The 21207-nt window shown below is 42.4% G+C and overlaps 1 protein-coding gene across 4 annotated transcripts in view; it reads left to right on the forward strand.

Annotated features, from left to right (window-relative positions):
- The window catches only part of DIP2B (DIP2 acetate--CoA ligase B (putative)), a 213236-nt gene that overhangs the window by 183197 nt on the left and 8832 nt on the right, over positions 1-21207 (forward strand). For all 4 annotated transcript variants that reach the window (XM_045801065.2, XM_045801067.2, XM_045801066.2 and 1 more), the window contains 12 exons: positions 3361-3470; positions 3610-3690; positions 7497-7620; positions 8869-8990; positions 10242-10353; positions 12493-12602; positions 13334-13464; positions 15045-15213; positions 16309-16479; positions 17509-17570; positions 18493-18550; positions 20612-20686. In XM_045801065.2, the coding sequence (XP_045657021.1) occupies positions 3361-3470; positions 3610-3690; positions 7497-7620; positions 8869-8990; positions 10242-10353; positions 12493-12602; positions 13334-13464; positions 15045-15213; positions 16309-16479; positions 17509-17570; positions 18493-18550; positions 20612-20686 (1325 nt within the window). The remainder of the gene's footprint in view (positions 1-3360; positions 3471-3609; positions 3691-7496; positions 7621-8868; positions 8991-10241; positions 10354-12492; positions 12603-13333; positions 13465-15044; positions 15214-16308; positions 16480-17508; positions 17571-18492; positions 18551-20611; positions 20687-21207) is intronic.

A 21207-nucleotide genomic window follows, 5' to 3' on the forward strand; every position in this document is an offset into this window, starting at 1 on the left:
AAAAATAATACAGGAAAGTGGAGATGAACAGGAGTGAGGTAAGAAAGGAAAGGAAAAGGAAATTGGAAAAGATGTTAAGGCAGCCTAGTGACAGAAATCTCAGCGAGCTGCCTGTTGGAGCTATTGTGTAAAGAATGGGAAATGTATTAGGACTGGTTTTGGCTGCAGACTTCAGAAAAACCTAACAGCTGCTTAAAAAACGAGAGAAAAGCTTTTCTTTCTTGGGTAAAAGAAATTCAGAGCTAGGCAGTGTGGGACTAGGGTGGTAGCTCTCCAGTCATTGTAGTTCCACCCTCCCATCTTTTTGCTCCGCCATTGTGTCAGTCAGCTGTTGTTACAGATACACCACATAACAAATAACTCTAAAAACTCAGTAGCTTCAAAGAAGCACTCATTTCTCGCTCATGGGATGTGGCTCTGCTGAACTTGGCTGGGATCTGCTGGGCTTGGCTTGATTCCAGGTTGTAGGTTGGGTTCAGAACTGTTCTGTGTGTCTCCTCATCATGGGACCAACAGTTACTGCGCCATATTTTTCTCAAGGCAGATGGCAAAAGCAAGAAGACAAGCCAAACCACACAGGCATATTTAAAGGTTCTGTTCGTGTCATGTCTCCTAACATGTCATTGTCCAAAACAAGCTCAGACCATGCCCAGAGTCAGTGGAGCAGAGAGGTATACTCCTGTCATATAATCACGGCAACAACAGGAAGGAAAGGAAGGATTATAAGAAAATAAAACAATCTGCCACAGCCATCCTAGCATACTGCCTCAGGCCCCAGTTAGGCCCCCTGACCTCCAGCCATCATTCTTGCATTCCAGCTAAGAGGGGGAAAAAGGCAAGGAAGGAAATACCCTTGCCCTTTAAACATATTTTCTAGAAATTGCACTTATTACTTTCTCTTACATATTATCTCCCACACTAAAGAATATAGTCTTAATTCCAGGCATTTATTTGCCTAGCTTAAAACTTGGGGGAGGGGGGTCTGTTATTAAGGAGGAAGAGGAGAATAGATATTGGGATTGATGACTAGCATTCTTTGCCACAGGAAATTTGCATAATTTTGTGGGGAAAAATAAGAATGCATATTTACAGGTACAGCAGGGTTTTAGCAGTTAGCCCTCTAGATGTTATTGCTTTCAATTGTTTTTCACTCTCTGTGATCTTTAGACTTAAAGAATGCACACAGAAGGACCTCAAGAAATTGCTGCTGAATTATTTTTACTGTTTTAAACTACTCTGAAAAATTCACTTTTAAAAACACACACCTTTATTAATTTTACAGTCTAATTTCAGGATTGTGTAACTAACACAGTTAGATATACTCTTAGTCCTTGCCTATATAAAAGGCTGTCGCCAATATGACTATCTTGTATGTAACTCGTTATGCAGTTTCTTAGGAAGGAGTTTTGCATATTACACTTAAAATTGCAATAGACACTTTGTAGACTAAAATTGTTCAGTAGCATGCTGGAGTACTTTACACTTCTTGAGTTTTTCATCGGATTTGAAAAAAAAAATTTTAACTTTTCATTTTGAAATAATTTCACACTTCAAGTTGCCAAATAGTACAGAGAATTCCTTATACCCTTTACCCATACTTCCCTAATTATTTAGAGTCTATGATTTAAGTGATTTTGTTCCAGCTGTTTCAGTATATTTAGGATCAACAGATTTTGTCAATAAAAGATATTTAGTATTAATTCATATGTAGCATCAGCCTTATTCAGAACTTGGCTGGTAATAAGTTTTGTTATCTTTTAGCTATCTGCTTAGTTTGATACAATAGAGTCTTCAAGCAACTGTCAAGAAAGGCATGCAGCACTCTAGCACTTGAAGAGAGGGAGAATTCTCCCTTTTTATTTTATTTTTTTAATTTAAATTCAGTTAATTAACATACAGTATATTATTAGTTTCAGAGGTAGAGTTCAATGAGTTCTCCCTTTTTATTTGGAAGTGTCAGACCCATGGAAACGTTGAAAGAATACCACAGTTAACGCCTGTATACCTTCCCCTAGATTCACCAGTTGTTAGCATTGTTTTACTGAACTCTTTGAAAATAAATTGCAGACATCATGACATTTCACCCCTAAATATTTCTGTAATGTTATTTCCAAAGACAAAAAAAAAAAAAAGTCCTAAAGTTTTCCTAATCAACAATGCCATTATTCTATTAAGAAATTTAACCCTGGGGCGCCTGGGTGGCTCAGTTGGTTAAGCATCTGACTCTTGATTTCAGTTCAGGTCATGAACTCAGGGTCAAGAGATGGAGCCTGCTCAGGCTCCACGTGGGGTGTGGACCCTGCTTGGGATTCTCTCTCTCCCCCTTTGCCCAACCTCCCCCCCCCACCCCGCTGCTTAACACGCACTCTCAAAAAAAAGAAAAAAGAAAGAAATTTAACCTTAATATAATGCTATCATCTAATAATATACAGTCTGTATCCACATTTCTTCACTTGTTGATTACAACTGATTTTTAAAAATTTAGTATCCAGTCAAGGTCATGCATTGCATTGGGCTGTTATGTCCTTTAATTTAGAAGCTCCCAGCCTTATTTTCTCTTAAAAACATGGTTTTTGAAGAGTCCAGGCCAGTTGTATTATAGAATGTCCCACAATGTGGATGTCATTACTCACTTTAATAAAGCAGTCCTGAGATTCCTGATGAACCCATTCTCAGTTCTCATAGGTGGCAGATTTCTTTCCAGACCAGATACTCCTTACTGTTAAGTCCATTTTTAGGGTCTTTACCGTAATTGGAGCTGATGAAATTATTTATCCATAGTTACTAGTGGAACACGTCACCCTCTCAGAGTGAAACATTCCTTACACCCAGGGTATAGGAGCCCACCTGCTCCCCTCCACCCTCCAAATCCCTGTCTCTTCTCTGGTTCTGTCTTGTTTTTTTCTAGCACTTCCTACTACCTGACATTATTTATTTGTATATGTACTTACTGGCCGCCTTTCCTCAATAGAATACAGGCTGTTTGGGGGTGCCTGGGGGGCACAGCGGTTAAGCGGCTGCCTTCGGCTCAGGGCGTGATCCCAGCGTTATGGGATCGAGCCCCACATCAGGCTCCTCCGCTATGAGCCTGCTTCTTCCTCTCCCACTCCCCCTGCTTGTGTTCCCTCTCTCGCTGGCTGTCTCTATCTCTGTCAAATAAATAAATAAAATCTTTAAAAAAAAAAAAAAAAGAATACAGGCTGTTTGTCTTGGTCACTACTGTGTTCCCAGTGCCTAGAAGAATACTCAGTCTGAATTGTTGAATGAATATTTGAACTAGTTTGGGTCAGTCTGGAAATACTTCGGGGGTATAGTTTGGATTACCACCCCCAGAGAGTTGATATTTGCCTTTACTTACAGGTGTGGGCCCTGCTTCTGTGATGGTTGGGAATCTGGTTGCTGGCAAACGCATAGCACAAGCTGCAGGAAGAGATCTTGGGCAAATTGAAGAGAATGACTTAGTGAGGAAGGTAAGAGTTCAGATGTGTTGATTTTTATTAAAAAAAAAGTCAAGGACAAACTTATACTTCAGGTAGTAGATGGGAGATGCATTATCCAACTTTTCCAGAGTTACTGACCCTGGTTCTTTTTTCCACTTTATGACTTCAGCACCAATTTCTGGCGGAGATTTTACAGTGGCGAGCCCAGGCAACTCCTGACCATGTGCTCTTCATGCTGTTAAATGCCAAGGTATTAAAAATCCAATTGTGTATAATCAGATGAGTATTATGGGAGGATCTTAGGCACTCTTGATCTCTTTCATCAGAAAATTTCCATTGTCAACTCTGAGGGAGGAGTTACTGCTTTCTCCTTGTTTCGACATATGAGGATAAACTGTGCAATCACTTCAAGGTTGAAATGAGACCTCCTGGAGTGTTCCCTAATGCTGGCTTTCCCCGTGTTACAGTCGAGTCGCCTTTATGCAGTTCTGATAGGACCAGTAGGGCCACCGATGCAGTTCCATAGATCTACAGTGTATAGGATGCATTACGTCATGTCATTGTTTACCCAATTTGACTTTTAATTCTTAGACTTCCACCAGAAAGAAAAAGACTTTAGATAAACATTAATTTTTTTAAGATTTTATTTATTATTTATTTGAGAGAGAGAGCACGAGAGAGCACAAGCAGGGGGAGCAGCAGAGGGAGAGAAAGAAGGGGAAGCCGACTCCCTGCTGAGCAGGGAGTCCAGGACTCGATCCTAGGATCCTGAGATCATTACCTGAGCCAAAGGCAGACGCTTAAAGGACTGAACCACCCACGCGCCCCATAGATAAATATTTTTTTGAAACAAAGTTATTTTTACTGTATACTTAAATGATTTATTGCTAACAGATAAAAAACAAATTGAAAATTATTCAGAAGTGCATTTAACTGGTACTTTCTAATAGATGGCTCATCAGAATATTGTATTTTTTTAAGTTAGGCATTCTGTGAGTGTTTGCTGACATTTGTTTTAACAGCCGAATCAGAGGCTAAAACTACCGTGACAGTGGCATATAATAGTATTTTCCACCATCAGGGGAAGACTGGAGAGCCTGATGCAATCTCCCAGGCCACTTACCCAAATAGCCCTGTTCTGCCTAGGCTCCCCTAGATTCTGATGTATTTTATACAAACACACCTTTGAGAGTTTATGTAGTGATAGAACTTAATGAGGGGAGTATGCTGCACATCTTAGTGAAAAGTCATTAAAAATCTGAAGAACCATTGCGCTCTGATAGAAAACTTCTCGACTTTCTTGTTCTACCTCTAAATGAGGTGGGTTTCCCTCCAAGCCCGTGGATTCATTAGGGTCCTTCCATTTCAGTAAGATGCCAGGCCAGCTTACTTCCCCTCTCCACTTCCAAGCTGGGCTACAGGTAAAGCTATAGCCCCGTGAAACCTGTATCCCAGGTATTTGTCAGAAAGCATGAATTTAAATTTGCTTCTTGGTTAGAGAAATAATATTTGTGTTGACTCAAAGACATTTAGTCCATTTATTCTTCTGCATATTCTAATATTTTACCTTGGATAAGGCCAGACTGTCAGAAAGCTTAGTGACCATATCATATTGTTCTCTCATGCCCAGAAAAAAAATTTTTTTAAGATTTATTTATTTGCTTGAGAGAGAGAGAGTGTGCAGAGTGTGGGGGAGGAGAGAGAGAGAGAGAGAGAGAATCTTAAGCGCCACGCCCAGCACAGAGTCCGATACGGGGCTCAGTCTCACGACCCTGAGATTACAACCTGAGCTGAAACCCAGAGTCAGATGCTTAACCGACTGTGCCATCCAGGCACCCCCAGGAAATTGTTTTTATTGCAGGTTTAGTTTGCTGCTGTACCAAGGATCAAAACGAAGAATATTATTGTAAGATATGAGAAGTGGCCTTATGGATTTAACCCTGGCTTTAGCCAAAGGGATATCCATTTTAATGTTATAACCTTAATGTCTAACAATAGACAATTGACTAAGTAAATTATGGCATATAAAATTATGGCATGAAGTACTATACAGCCATTCAAAACAGTTATAGAAGAATATTTCATTATGCAGAAAATATTCATAATGTCTAAGTGTTAAAAAAAAGCATATCAAACTTCAGTAAAATAATGAACTACGTAGGAGCACCTGGGTGGCTCAGTCGGTTAAGTGTCTGACTTGATTTTGGCTCAGATCATGATCTCAGGGTCGTGAGATCGAGCCCCGCATTGGGCTCTACCCTCAGTGCAGAGTCTACTTGAGAATCTCTCTCTCTCTCTCTCTCTCTGTCCCCCTTCCTCTACCCCTCCCACTTGTGCTCACTCTCTCTTTTTCTCTCTCTCTGAGATAAATAAACCTTTAAAAAAAAGTGATAGTAATCGAGTACCTGCTAGAGACTCTGTTCTGGGTGCTGTATATTTCATAGTTCATTTTACAGTCGAGGAGACTGCGGCCCGGAGACATAAAATAACTTGCCTGAGGTCTCGTAAGTGGTAGGACTAGGAAATTACCTCTTTCATTTGAACCCAGAGCTGGCTTCTGAGCCCACATTCTTTACCAATGCAATACACAGCTTCAGGCAGAGAGTATAATATGGTAACTTTTTTTTTATTGTCACATGTGAATTTATATATAATATAGACTCATTTTTTTAAAAACCAGGAAAATAGCAAAATGTTGATAGTGCTTACATCTGACTTATATTTTATTTGTCTCTATTTTCCATATTGAACATGTACTATTTTATATTAATGAAACTTAAAAATTATTTTTAAAACAGCTCAGTAAAACTTGTTTTTCTTGTGAGACGTTTTGAGTTATAGCATTACAATAATTAAGATAGGGTGGTATTAGCACAATAGGCAGAGAATAATTCGGTGTTATTTAGTGAAGTTGGAGACAGGCATACACGGTGACCCCATAATTCCATCTCTAGGTCTGCCCTCTGCCAAAACTCATGTGTTTATGCATGAGGATACATGTACAAGAACGATACTGTCCATCAGCAGCAGAATGGATGAATAAATCGTCGTTTGTTTGTACGGTTAAATACTACGCAGCACCAAATTGAGAACTACACCCGTGCCCTGCAGCAGAGATGACTGTTAATGTCGAGAGAAAGAAGCAAAACACAAGTATATACTGTACAGTTACATTTCTATAAAATCAAATCTTTCACGGGTGGTAACATTATAAGGAAAAGGAAATCCGTGATTAAGATTAAAAAGTCAAAGTAGCAGTGACGTATGGAGGGAAAGAAAGGATGAGACTAGACCAGGGGGACCCCTGGGGGTGCTTTTTGTGCTGCTGGTAGTGGTGTTTTTCATACCATGCTGGTTCTTCTGCGGAAGCTTGCTTTGTAATTTTCCATTATGCAGTACATTCATATTTTATGCACTTTCATATTTGTGTGGTTTATTTTACACACAAAAGGGTTTCAAAAAGCCCAGCTCAGTGAAACTTGGTTTGACACTCAGGAATTGATGAAGACACGCAGGGGATTATTCTCAGGATCAGGAATAGTTGGCTGTCTTCTGAGCTGCTAATCTTTATTATTAGCTAGTGGACTCTGGCTGGTACTGTTTTGTTTACATCTTTGCTGTTAGAAAACTCAGAGCCAAATTTGTGTTACACTCAGCAAATGCATACGAGGCACATGGCCACACGGCCAACAGTGACTGTCCTAACCTCACTCCTGTCCTCACGCTACTTTTATTCCCTTTATTTTCCTTCCACTCGTACTTCCTCATTTAAATAAAAAAGTCCTATGTATTTTTGAAGCTGTCTTAAACAAGAAAGACTATAAATACGTATGTTTGATTTAAGTTAATGTTGATATTCTCTGAGTAACTTCAGACATTGAAAAAGAAAAGGAATACCACATGTCTTTCGGTACCAGGGATTTTCACTGGAATTGATAACTTGCTAAAGAGAATCTACCAAGGCACAAGCCTTTCCGATATAACGTTGAATTGGCTGTACTTGTCCCTATTTTATTTCCTGAGTTTTCACGCACTTATCTTTTCTTCTGTATAAAGGGAACTACTGTGTGCACAGCCAGTTGCCTTCAGCTTCATAAGCGAGCAGAGAGGATCGCGTCAGTTCTTGGTGATAAGGGGCATCTAAATGCAGGAGACAACGTGGTGTTGCTCTATCCACCTGGTAGGTGTTGGGTTGGTAAACTAGACTCAAGCTCCGTTACCAGACTACAGAGTATGAGAGGACAGGAAGTGAGGGCCGCCATCTTTGCCCATGTAGGCTGTGCGCTTCCCAGCTCTGAGAGTCCCACGCACCAGGGCTAAGGTAAGAACCGAGCCTCACGCCCTGGTGTTGGGCAGCGCCATGGCTCTGCTGGGACGGTGTCTGTTGTATTTACTCTTGTATTCCCACTGTCTAGCATAGTTCCTGGTGCTATGGTAAATATCGAATGAATTAAGTAAAGACTTTCTGACTTTTGGAAACCCTCAAAAGAGGTGCTTTGTTTCTAGGAATGTTCAGGAATGGGACCATTTCACCCAGTTCCTAAAGAATATTGCGTGTGAACTCTTTGACTTTGCATTCTTTATATCCTGATTGATGTGTAGTCTTCGTTATTGCTGCTTTCATCTTCCATGCTCTCATTTAAATTAAAAATGTTCTTTTCACAGTAAGAGGGACTCGGAATTATCTGATGACACTTTGGTGTAAATATTCAAAATGTTAGGTGAAATATTTGAGTTGTTTGGTTCTTTATTCTTCTGTCACATTACCTACTCATACCTCTGGCTTTCTCTGGTCTTTTATCCCCCTTAGTTCATTTTGTTCTGTGACTCTCACTATGCTGTTTTATGTACACTGATACTAAGATTTCTTAAAGGGTCATCTGGTAAAAGAATCCCTCCTCTGGTGTTCCTGTGAGATTGTCTTCCATCCACCAGCGAATGACATGGTGATGGACCAGAGCACTTCCTGAGGAGGCCACTCTCCATGTCCTGATAGTGGGGAGTCTTCTTCAAATTGAGTCACACAGTAGCCTTCTAAATATTTTTTTTAAAGCTCCTGTGTTCCTCATCCCTCCTTTCCCCGTTCTTTCATTGCCTAAGTTACAAGACCTAATTTCTGCAGTTACTTCTCCTAAGCAATATCAAGTAATGATTTCAAAATACCTTCCTTAGGTGTCTCTCAAGAGTTTTCTTTACTTCTGACTTCCTTTCTTGTTATTCATTCTTGGCTTCTCTATATTTTTTAAGTTGTTCTATAAGCTTCCTTCTTTATGCTCAATTCTTTCTTGATTTAAAAAATTTCTTCTGCTGTTATCTATGTTGAATTATGATCTCAATAGACTGGCATGTGATTTAATAAACTGGCTCTAGAAGATCTGCCTTTTAGTTTCTCAGTGATAATGGGCAGCTAAATGACTCTGTCTTGCAGGCATCGAGTTAATAGCTGCGTTCTATGGTTGCCTGTATGCGGGGTGCATACCTGTCACGGTCCGACCTCCTCATGCTCAGAACCTTGCGGCCACATTGCCCACTGTCCGCATGATTGTTGATGTAAGTACTGGGTATATTTTCCTTGTCCTCATCTCATAAAATTCAGAGTCAGACAGCTCAGGATCCTTACTAAATTTCCGGTTTTGTTGAGTTGGGAAGTGAAATCTGTCTCCTGAAAACCACCTCCTTTTCATTTATCTGACCAAGATGACTAGCATTTTTCAGTGAGGGAATGTGGGAAAGTGATTATTGGTGAGGTACAGAATTGTGTTTTTACCATGAACATTGAGGAGGTGAAGCTGTCATTAGTAATTCTCCCTAAAACTTTTTTTTTTTAATCTCCCTTCTTAAAAAATGTTCTCATTTTTTCTGCATAGTAGCCAAGATAATTTGACATGCCAAACTGAATTCTCCCCAGTGTTGGTCATTTTTATTTTGGTTAGTTTTATAAATTCTCTTGGTATAGTATTAAAAGATATCTAGATCTTGCCCTGGAAGTGACAGAAGTTTCTCAAGGTTATGAGAATTGAAGGAAGTAACATAAATCTGTATTGCATCATATCCTAATTCATGTTACAGCAAAGAGGCAGAATTCTAATTTGTGTAACATTTGTTTCTCTCAGAACCGATGTTCTGTCAGCAACTAGAGCCTGCAGTATAAAAGCCGTGTTCACCATAGATGATTTTATTACAAAGTTCAGCTCAGCAAAATGCCCTCTTTACATTCTGCAAAGTAGGCCAGAGCAGCAGGGAGGGTAGTTTCCTTCTGTTGACAGTTAAGGGGAAGTTGGTCACTTTGCATTTCCGTGTATAAGTTTCCATGGATAAGGAGAGCTTAGTTTCCGTGACAGCTCCGCATCCCTCAAGTTCAGGATATGTTCTAGGCCTAGTCCATGCACTAGACTGTGGCAGCTCCTGCAGCGATGATCGTCTGATTCCTCCCATTCCCGAGCAATACAAAATCCACGTTTTTACTTTATCGGGGTCTTCATGAAATCAGAAGATGTTGGCATCCACACCAAGGTTATAACTATGAAATATTTGAGAAGCTCTGTTGTAAACAATAACTCGTGTTGTAAACAGGTCCATCCTTCTGAGACAGTTCAATGTCACACGGTCCCAGAAGGACAAATGTAGGGGAAACACCAGCATCCATTGTACTATTGTGTGTTCTCTGAAAATCGAATACTGTCCTATCCAGTATGGTGTGCTTTTAGTCTGGTAGGAGTTGCTTTTAGCAGCAGCCAGAGCCTGTGGGGCCACATGGGGACTAAGCTTCCTGGTGCTTATTTCTGTCCATTTGTTTTCTAGGTCAGCAAAGCAGCCTGCATTCTCACCACACAGACCCTAATGAGGTTACTGAGGTCCCGAGAGGCAGCAGCAGCCGTGGACGTGAAAACCTGGCCAACTATCATTGACACAGGTGAAAGGGAGATTTCTCCAGAGCTGTTGAAGGAGCAAGAACACTCACTCCCTGAGACCTAGATTCTCATGCCAAAGATGTTTATACGACTCTTTGGTTGCAACACATCCCACCTGCTAAGACAGAGGCAAAAGTTCCTCTCCAGTTCGCTTGTGTTACCAAAGGACTGGATGCTGCAACAGCCAGACCCAAAGATGCAGATCACAGTCTGCTAAGAGCTCTTGAAATGAAAAAGTGTCTTGCTCTTACTTTTGGCATCCTCGAACAGTGGCTAGGTTTTATGCAGAATATAACCATGTACACGTAAGGCCATATAAAATCTCGAAACGATCTGATCCTTGACTTCCAGATGTGATCTAGTTAAAGCAGCATTGAACTAGGAGTCAGAAGACCTGATTCTAGTCCAAGCTTGACTAATTATTTCCTATATAATATTCTCTGAGAGTACCTTTTCCTAAAATGCTACCTACCCTTACCTGACTCACATATTTTTTGAGAATATCAAGTGCAGCATATTAGGAATGTACTTTAAAAACCATAAAGTACATGAATTTAGGTGGTATCCGTGCTAAAAAAGCACGGAATAAGACGTGGGGCCGCCTGGAGAATGGTAGTAGAGGGAAGAGAGTGGGTTTTGGAGTCAGGTAGATGATATTTAAATCCTGACACTCTGTTACTCTCCGTGTATCCCTACTAACCGGGCAAAACTGTCCGCAAAGTGGGAGTTGCAATAACCACTTCGTGGAGCTATGAAGATTAAATGACATGATCTAAAGCACCTCGCACATAATCATAGTAATAACATCTTTTATTGAGCCCTTGCTATACGCCAGTCATCTAACATCTGTTACCTGATTTTATCCTCACACCAACTGTACTGGATGGGTGTGCTTTTATCCTTATTTTACAGATAGGAAGACTGAGGCTTAAGGAGGTTAAATAAGCAGCAGAACTAAAATTCAAACCCAGTCGATTTGGCTCCATTCCCAGCCTCTTCACCATTCCTTTCCTTTCTCCCTGTTTTCAATAAGGACCACATGGTGTCTGTCCAACTCAGGGTTTAAATTCAGGGATGGCAGGTATTTGTGGTGGTTGTGTGCCAGATGCTGAGCTAGAGTTTTTTACGTTTGTTGCTGAAGGACGGAAGCACGGTTGCCTATGGCACAAATGGACTGTGTTGGTGCTAAGGATGCAGGTAGACCCACTGTGGTTATTGGACTCACTGACATTCCAGGAAGACCTGAACTGGGGTTGTTGTGATACAGACAACACAAAGGTTTCTGTAGGAACAGGAGTGACCCTACCCTATACAAAAGTGGGTTGAAAGTGATAGATAAAGTCTTTGGTTTGACGAAAGATGGGTGCCCAACAATATAGAGATTTAAAAGTCAGAGTCAGAATTGTGTCTTGATGCAGTAAGCCACAGAAGTCATTAATGAGGCATGGTTGGGCCCAGAGACATCCTTGATATCCTTGGTTTTGACATACTTAAACGAAGCAAATTTGGAAGGAAGGGAGAGGGTATATAAATAAACAAGCAAAGGAAAATAATCCCTAATTCTAAGTTTTCATTCTTAAAAATCTACCGTGTTAACTTGGAGAAAAACAACTTCTAAAGCTGTCCGTGAGTGATAGCGCATGTACTAAACTGTAAATAATGAACTTTAACTTGGAACCAGCATGATAACAACTAAGGCTTTTTGAGCTTTTTGAGTTGTTTTAAAAGTGCTTTATGTGAATTAACTCTCTATCAGTCCTGTGAGGGTAGGTCTTTTTCCCATTTTAGAGATAAGGAAACAGACACAAAGAGGTTAAATAATTCCGAAGTCACTTTGATGGTAAATGGCAGAGCTGGGTTTGAACACCGTGTTACACTACCCCTCACTAACCTTCTAGTGAACACATTCACCTGATGTAGGTGTGCTTCGTTTATATTTCCCAGTGGTGTGCTTATCCCCAGCCCACTTCTAGGAGTGACATACGTGAGCTGTTTGGTTAAATAGGAGAAGCCTAAGCTTCAGCAAATCCCGGGAGCCATATTTGTCCATAGCAAAGCCTTAGCAAACCAGTTGAAGAGCAATGATTTTCATGTTCCAATGTGTCTGATTGATATCAGGGTTGTTTTTTTTTTCATTGCAGATGATTTACCCAGGAAAAGGTTACCTCAGCTGTATAAACCGCCCACTCCTGAGATGTTGGCGTATCTTGATTTTAGTGTCTCCACAACTGGCATGCTGACAGGAGTGAAGGTAGAGTGGGCTGGAGATAGTGACTCTCTCTGGATGTTGGTGAAATGCCAGGTCTGCAAAAAATAGAGATGACCACTGCCCCAGGGACTTCAGATGTAGAAGCCAACTGGTTGTACCAGAGACCAGTAGGCGGAGGATCAAAGGTCCCTGCTATATTTAAATAAAAGCATTGGCTCTTCCGGAATAAGTTATCCCAAGGAATTTGTGTTATGAAGTATTCTGAACCTGGCCTAGAAGCTAATAGATAATAAGAGTCACAGTTAAAGCCAGTAAGAAACCATAGATTCATATTTCATAGAACTCAGTATTAACTAAGGAACAAAAATATATGACCTTATGTTTGTCTCAGTATTAACTAAGGAACAAAAATATATGACCTTATGTTAGTCTCAGGTAGTTTTTTTTTTTTAAGATTTATTTATTTATTTTAGAGGGTGGGGAGGGGCAGAGGGAGAGACAGAATCTCAAGCAGACTCCCCACTGTGAGGGTGGAGCTGACACAGGGCTCGATCTCACGACCCTAAGATCATGACCCGAGCCAAAACCAAAAGTCGGATGCTTACCTGACTAAGCCACCCAGGCACTCCTGACTTAGACTTTTTGAAACAATGAAAAATAAACATCATTTCGAGGAGTTTGGGGGAATTTGAAACTTTTCAAAACTATCATTAGAGCTTTTTCTGCCTGTGGGGATGCCAGTTCCATCCTGTTCCATGTTCCCTACTTTCCAGATGTCCCACTCTGCAGTCAATGCTCTTTGTAGAGCCATCAAGCTCCAGTGTGAGTTGTATTCTTCTCGGCAGATCGCCATCTGCCTTGACCCTTACTGTGGACTTGGCTTTGCACTCTGGTGTCTCTGCAGGTAGGAATGGAAAAGCAAAGAAACAGAATGAGTGGGGATGTCTTTGGGGCTATAACCATCTCGTCCTTCCTTTTGCTCCCTTAATTTGGTAATGTTTCAATAAAATGCTGATGTTTCCAGAATTTGTACATACAATGTATCTCTTAAGTTCACTTAGTTTTGTTTAGTTTTTGTTTTTTTCTTATCCGTTAGTTTTATGCCTCATACAAAAAGTGACTGATCTTATTACTTGCTCTCTGCTCCATCCTGTAATCCTTATTTTAGAAGCCGAGCCAAGTAGAAGGATGATACTTGGGTGAAATATGTCAGGGTTTGACAGCCAGAACGTACCCCCTAGGTTCGGCAGGAAGGAGTATAATGAGATTGGATGACAGCATGTGGCTGGAAAGTGGCATGCCTGTCCTGTCCAGATTGTGTCTTATGGAATGGCAGATCCCCACTCCTCCCAGGGAACCTTCTCTCAGCCCTGCATTTTCACCTCCCTGGTAGACATCCCCATGACTGCTTCACTGACACCTACAACTCAGCATTCTCCTTGTGTGTCCTCATCTTTGTTAGGATGGGACCATTCACCTTAGGGGCCCAAACCGGGAACTTGAGCGTTATCGTCAACTTCTATATCTGTATATCTCATGTCCATTTAAGTGTCTTGTCCTTTGTGGCTCAGGTGTTCCTAAACCTGTCTGTACGTAAGAACCACCTCGAGGTCTTTAAAAAAGCAAATTAATGGGCCTTCCCCAGACTTACTAAAACTTAGATCTCCAGAGATGGCAGTCACAATTCCAGTACTTTTTAAATACAGGACTCTGGGGCTCCTCACGATTCTGATCTATACTTGGGTTTCAGAAGTTGAAGATTCATGGCTATGGACTATACCGATAAAGTGTGACTCTGTCATTCCTTTCTTTTTATCCTGGCTGCACTGTCGGGATTCGCCAGTGTCTGTGTGTCTCCAGTCCCTCTCCATGGTGCTGGGCTCGCCCCAGCTTAAAGCCTAAACTGCCTGCTGGTAAAGCCTTAAACTCCTTCAGATGATAATTACGCTCTTTTACAGTTTGGCCCCAACCTTTCTGGCCTCATTTCTCACCACTCCCCCATGCATCCTGTGCTATAGGATTTCATACTAGGGTGCTATTTCTGACTTTAAACACACCGTATACTTCTACGTTTCTTTTCCTTTGCATATGCTGTTCCTCTGCCTGGAATGCTCTCGACCACCACCCCATTTCCTCCAGCCACTGTCAAATTCCTGCTCATTCTTTAAGCCCAGGCTCAAGTGACACCTCAGTGAAACACCCGCCTCCCCCACCCTAGCTTTCCTAATTTGAATGACTTGCTCCTTCTTTTGCAATCTTGATTTTATGATCTTCACATCTCAGATACCACACAGTCTGCTGTATTCTAGTTCTTGTGTCTTGTGAGTTGGACAGGAGCAAGGCTTATGTTTAGACCTTTATATCTCCTATGACCTTACATTGCCCGTCACGTGCGGTAAGCATCTGTTGAATGGGTGCTGTTCTAAAACATCCCGGTGTCTAGGATGAATTGATAACGCCGTCTGTCGCCTTTCTTCATTGCAGTGTCTATTCGGGTCACCAGTCCATCTTAATTCCTCCTATGGAGCTAGAAAACAACCTTTTCCTCTGGCTCTCCACTGTCAACCAGTACAAAATAAGGGACACTTTCTGCTCCTATTCAGTAATGGAGCTCTGCACCAAAGGGCTTGGAAACCAAGTGGAGGTGCTAAAGGTAAGCGGCAACTATACAAGTAGCCTGTCCCGAGGGGTTTGGAAGACACGGGCCAGGCATGAAGATCCCTGAGTAGGGCCTGACAGGCATAACTGTCTGCTTTTTTCTAGCCAGTCAGCATTTTGTAAACCTCAGGAATTTTGTTTCTTCCACTTTCTAATTTAATGCGCTCTTTCAGAGTTTAATCTGAGTCTTACTTTGTGGAGAGGAAGGTGAAACTAGTCAGGAGGCAGAATGGAAATGACTTCATGGAAAGATGAAAGAGAACCATGACCTCCAGGAGAAATTTTTTCCAAGAAAATTTGCAGCCTCGGAGTAGTGGAAATTGGCGAGTGCCCCAAAGATGAGGGTAGCTCATTCCTGTGTGTATCCAGGAATGACGTATCTGACTGGCGTATGAGAGACACAGAAGACACTGATTTTCTTTAATAGAGAATTATGTGGAATTTAAGAAACAAAACAGAGGAGCACAGGGGAAGGGAGGGAAAAATAAAACAAGATGAAATCAGAGTGGGAGACAAACCTTAATCATAGGAAACAAACTGAAGGTTGCTGAGGGGTGGTAACTGGGGAGGAAAAGTAAGGAGGGCACGTGATGTAATGAGCACTGGGTGTTATATAAGAGTGATGATCACTGACCTCTACCTCTGAAACCAATAATACACTATATGTTAATTGAATTTAAATAAGAATAAATAAATAAAAATAGAGAATTATAATCCTAAGAGGATAAAAAGAGATGAGATTCGATCTCTAGAGTGCTAGATTTTTCTCTCAGCCCCTTTCTCCATTTTGAAATAGAAAGACATCTAAAGTACAGAAGTTGGGGAGGTATAAAAATGGATCACTGAAGAATCTGAGATTTTTAGATTAAAGAGGAAAGAAATAGAGAACGAGCAGATTTACCAGTGGGTAGTAATGTTAGTGGAATGCCTTGGTATTTCTGAAAACTTTAGTCTTTTCCCTGGGTGTTTGAGATGAGAATACACAGTTCCTTGGCTCTTCCCGACCAAAGAGCTAGAACAGTGGCCCTACCTATTCAGTTCTGTTTGTGTTCCTACTGACTTCAGCTCTCGTGCCGTTGCTGTCTTACAGACCAGAGGAATCAACCTCTCCTGCATCCGGACGTGTGTGGTTGTGGCCGAGGAGCGACCCCGCATTGCCCTCCAGCAGTCCTTCTCCAAGCTCTTCAAAGACATCGGGCTGTCCCCTCGGGCTGTCAGCACCACTTTTGGATCAAGAGTCAATGTAGCGATATGTTTACAGGTGACTGTCGTGAAATCTTGCTTGATGATGAATGGAAGCGAAGTGTGTGGCACTCCACAGCAGAGCCTTCAAAGCCCGGCAGCCCGGCACGAGCCCGGTTCCGCTTACTTGCTCTGGGACTGCGGGCTTTTCATTTGGATTTCACCATGCCTCATTCTGCTCACCTGTAGGACGAAGATAATAAAATTGTTCTTTGCAGGGTCATTCTGTGGAATCACTGAGTTACTGGGCGCACGCGCTTGGAGCCACGCCCAGCAGTTGAGCCCCAGTTTAAATGTTTACCCTAGTAGTTTAGTGGTACATGATGATGAATCAAGATTTTTGAGTCCTATTTGAATTTTATTAATATCTTACCTTCTGTTTTTCTTTTTTTTTTTTAAACAAAGGAAGCACAAATAAGCCTGTATTCTTTTCTTCCGCCAGATGGCAACTTTGCCATGTTATTGTTGGTGGCTAAATAACAGAAAAGAACTAAGTCTGATTTTTGGTAGCTTGGAGGCTAAACGCAGTAAATGTAGGCATGGGCAGGAGAGAGAGGAAAAGAAGACAGCACGCATGGGTGGGTACTTTCAGGGCTGCTGTGACCATGGGCAAGTGCAAGGGACGTTCAGGCAGCATCGTCATGATGTAACCTTGGAGCCCCGTCACAGGCTCCTTGCTGTCCGCTTAGGCCAGGGTCGGTTTTGAAGATCCTGTGGAGGCTGGCCTGTCTCATCTGTGCCTTGAGCCCAGGGACGAGAACCCTCCTGAGCCCGGGAACCTTTCAGGGCTGATTCAGCCCCTGTGACTAGGCCCCCGGCCTACTCTCCCAGGGGAGGGAGGGAAAGAAACACGAGGCCGTGAGTCTCTTTCAGCGTGTGACCGCAACCCTGCCTCACCTGGTTGAAGAGAGGGGGAGATTTCAGAATGGAGTTTGGATTTCTCATGTATATGGCTAAATTATCTATGTCTTGATTTGCGAATGTGAAATACGGAAATACAATTCATTTAAATTTTAAATAAACAATGCGTTGATTTCTTTTTCTTTAGGGAACCTCAGGGCCTGACCCAACTACTGTGTACGTGGACCTAAAGTCCTTGAGACATGACAGGTACAGCGGATTTATTATGCTTTCTCCCGATTTGAGGTTCGAAGCATAAAAAATGCTGAGCCCCAAGAAAGCTGGCACTCTCCCTCATTCCTTTTGTTTGTATCTTCCAGGGAGGGAGGGGAAGGAGGAAGGAATTTGTTTTTAATAACACCTGATAAGATTTATGTTTATGAGAAGAAAGCTCCAATTCTCAGGTTGCTGTGCTGTTCTTTAATATTAAAATGTAATACTTAGTTCCTGCCTATGTAAAAATATTTTGTGACATTTGATATAAAGTGAACTAAAATGGATAGACTCTTTCCTCTGGGAGTTTAAAAATAAAAGATGGAACAGACAAGATGAATGAGGCAGAGTAGGGTTTTTGAAACAAGACTTTATCTAAACCCCAGGAATAAAAGCCCTCCTCCTCATCGGCTTACAGGGGAGTTTTAGCTTGTCCCAAGGTGAGCGCCTGGCCGGGCTCTGGGACCTTTGCCCAGGTCCCACCGACTTTAGCTGCGTTCCCCGATGTGCCCCGTGGCACCGACCCAGCCTGCACAGCTAGAGCCTCTCTCTAGCGCAGTGGTTCTCAGCCTGGGGAGAATTTGCCCTCCAGAGGACGTTTGACAGTGTCCATAGACGGTTTTGCTTGTCACAACAAGAGGGTTGTTACTGACATCTAGTGGGTAGAGGCCTGGGATGTTGCATAACAGCCTACAGTGCACAGGATAGAGCTCCTCATCAAAAATTGTAAATGAACATTATCTGACCCAAAATGTCAGTAGTGCCAAGTTCGAGAAACTCTGCTCTAGCATGAGAAGGAGAGACAAACTAAAGGTCTCAGGAGGGCAGTATACAGCTATCGTAGATGCGGTGCTGCCTGTTTTTCGAATATACGTACATATACGTATAGATGTATATAGTAAATATCGTTCTTCTGCAGGGTTCGTCTCGTGGAACGGGGTGCCCCCCAGAGTTTGCTCCTCTCAGAGTCTGGAAAGGTAATTTATCTATTAACCATTGGAAGTTGGTCTGCCTGGGGAAATGGTTCGTGTTTATTTATTCATTCATTCATTCATTCTTTTTTAAATGGTTCCTTTTAAAGAAACTTGAAGCCATGTAACGTATTAGTATCCAAGGCAAGCCTTCATTGAAATCTGGAGATAATTCAATAATTTCACCTTAGCTAATACTTTCAAATTCATTGGGGTACATAGATAAGAAGAATTGTAGATTTGAACCTTCTTAATTTCCACAGATTCTTTTTAAAAATCCAACTGACACATTATTCTTTCTTGACAAGTCAGCAAAATTCAGTGTTCATTATATTCAAGATGGAGAGGTGAACAGCTCTTAGAGCCAATTCTCTCTTTATAAACGTTACAAGGAGAAAAATAGGGTGGTAGTGGGGAGGTGTGGTTGAAGATGAGGGAAGGCATGCATGTGTTTAAAGCTGAAAGAGAAACCAAAACGGGGAAGGGACTGCGGATACATAGAGTGTGTGTCTATGGGGATAAGATTTCTTAGACTAGACGAGGCTTTAAAATGTTCAAGCAGAGGGGCACCTGGGTGGCACAGCGGTTAAGCGTCTGCCTTCGGCTCAGGGCGTGATCCCGGCGTTCTGGGATCGAGCCCCACATCAGGCTCCTCCGCTATGAGCCTGCTTCTTCCTCTCCCACTCCCCCTGCTTGTGTTTCCTCTCTCGCTGGCTGTCTCTATCTCTGTTGAATAAATAAATAAAATCTTTAAAAAAAAAAAATGTTCAGGCAGAGACACAGTTACTGTCTCAGTCCCTTGGGGCTGCTGTCACAGATGCCACAGATCGTGTGGCTTATAAATAAGCGATGCTTCCTTCTCACGGTTCTGGGGCTGGGAAGTCCAGGGTCATGGTGGCAGCAGATTCTGGTGAAGGATTTTTGGTCCATGGATGGCCGTCCTATCGCTGTATTCTCACGTGGTGGAAGGCCCCAGCTCCTCATACCATCATAGCGGGGATTTAGGTAGATGACACACAACGTACGAACTTCGGAGGGACACAACCGTAAGTCTGCGGCAGTTTTGAACATTTACTAAGGGTGCGAGAACATCATAAGCTAGCGAGTTTCTCATTCTTTTGAAGAGATAGCAGTGATGCCTCAGAATTCTTTCTAGTAATTCTGAAAGGCAGAGGGGGAAATTATAAAGAAAAAAGGGGATCCTGCCTAACCTGTCAAGCAGCAGATCAAGTCCAGGGGACACTTAGTCCAACTTCTCTCTTCCGTTTAAACTCTTTGAAGTGGAGTTGGGTTGATCTTCTTACCACGTTGTCAGCTCCCTGGCTGCCTCAGCTCGTGGTCGGGCGCCTCAGAAGCTTTCACGCAGTGCCTGACCCCGACCAGTGTGAACGGTCTTGTCTCTTCCTTCCTTGAGGTCTTAGATGTAGGAGCCTAGATAATCGTTGTAGCGCTTCTCAGCTAACCTCAAACTCTAGAAACGCAAGCTGGAAAATTAGGTTTAAGGGACAGAACACGGGTAACCAGAGAAGCGGTGAGCTGTGCTCACGGCCAGCACCTGTTCTTCCTTTTCTCTCCTGAGGGAGATCCCGAGCGCGTGATGTCTTTCATGACCCCGGGGCAGAACCCATTCTCTGCAAAGCTGCCACCGTCCTCTCTTACTCTTCACGTTCCTCTCACTAGCTCTCGCTGAAGACGGGAGCGGAGCCTCTCACGGGATCCCTCCTGCTGCCCTTTCTGCTTTAAGGGGTTTTCCTGCCGTCACTCCAGTGAACAGGACAGATCACGAGAAAGGGCGGTCACATTACAGATTCTTACTGTTTTGGTTCTGGGCTGCAGTTTCTCATCCCTTTGAAGGGAAGGTTAGACTGGTTGGTTCCCTGGTTTATTTTTGAGGATGGATCTTATTAGACCTCTGGTCCCCACTGAAGACAGTCCCGGGAGCACCACATCAGTTAGCGCCTGCCTTTGCGCCCTCGCTCGCCTGACCAAAGGAGGGGTGGCGGGTGACTGCACACCCAGGGGTCATTAGAGTTGATTGAGTCTTTGTGTTTTCCCTTTGATGCTCAGATTTTACCTGGAGTGAAAGTGGTTATTGTTAATCCCGAGACCAAAGGGCCTGTTGGAGACTCTCATCTTGGAGAGGTATGTATAATTTTTATTTTTACTCTGAAAAGTAAGACTTTAGGGTTCACATTCAAGAAGTCAGTGAAACTGTGGATTTAGCTTTTCCCTCATCGTGAATTATCATCTTTTTAAAGAGTTTTAATCTGGGGCACCTGGGTGGCTCAGTCAGTTAAGCATCTGCCTTCTGCTCAGGTATTGATCCCAGGGTCCGGGGATCGAGCCCCGCATCGGGTTCCTGCTCAGCAGGAGAGCCTCCTTCTCCCTCTCCCTCTGCCTGCCGCTCCCCCTGCTTGTGCTCTCTCTCTCTGTCAAATTTTTAAAAAAGAGAGGGTTTTAATCTTTTTTTGTAAGGTTCAAGACTAAAAAGAGATTGAGACCAGGATGGAGGGAACATTTTGGCACCCAGGTTAAAACTAGTCCCAGATTTGTTCACTGACATTCCTTTAGCTGAAAAGGAAAATGGGCAAATCCTGCCTGTTTCCACCTAGTAAGGGGTGGAACTGAAAGGAGCCACAAATACTTTAAAATTCATGGAAATT

This window comes from Ursus americanus, chromosome 25, assembly GCF_024610735.1.
Source record: "Ursus americanus isolate L20-20 chromosome 25, mUrsAme1.1.p, whole genome shotgun sequence".
In the NCBI taxonomy this organism is placed as follows: Eukaryota; Metazoa; Chordata; class Mammalia; order Carnivora; family Ursidae; genus Ursus; species Ursus americanus.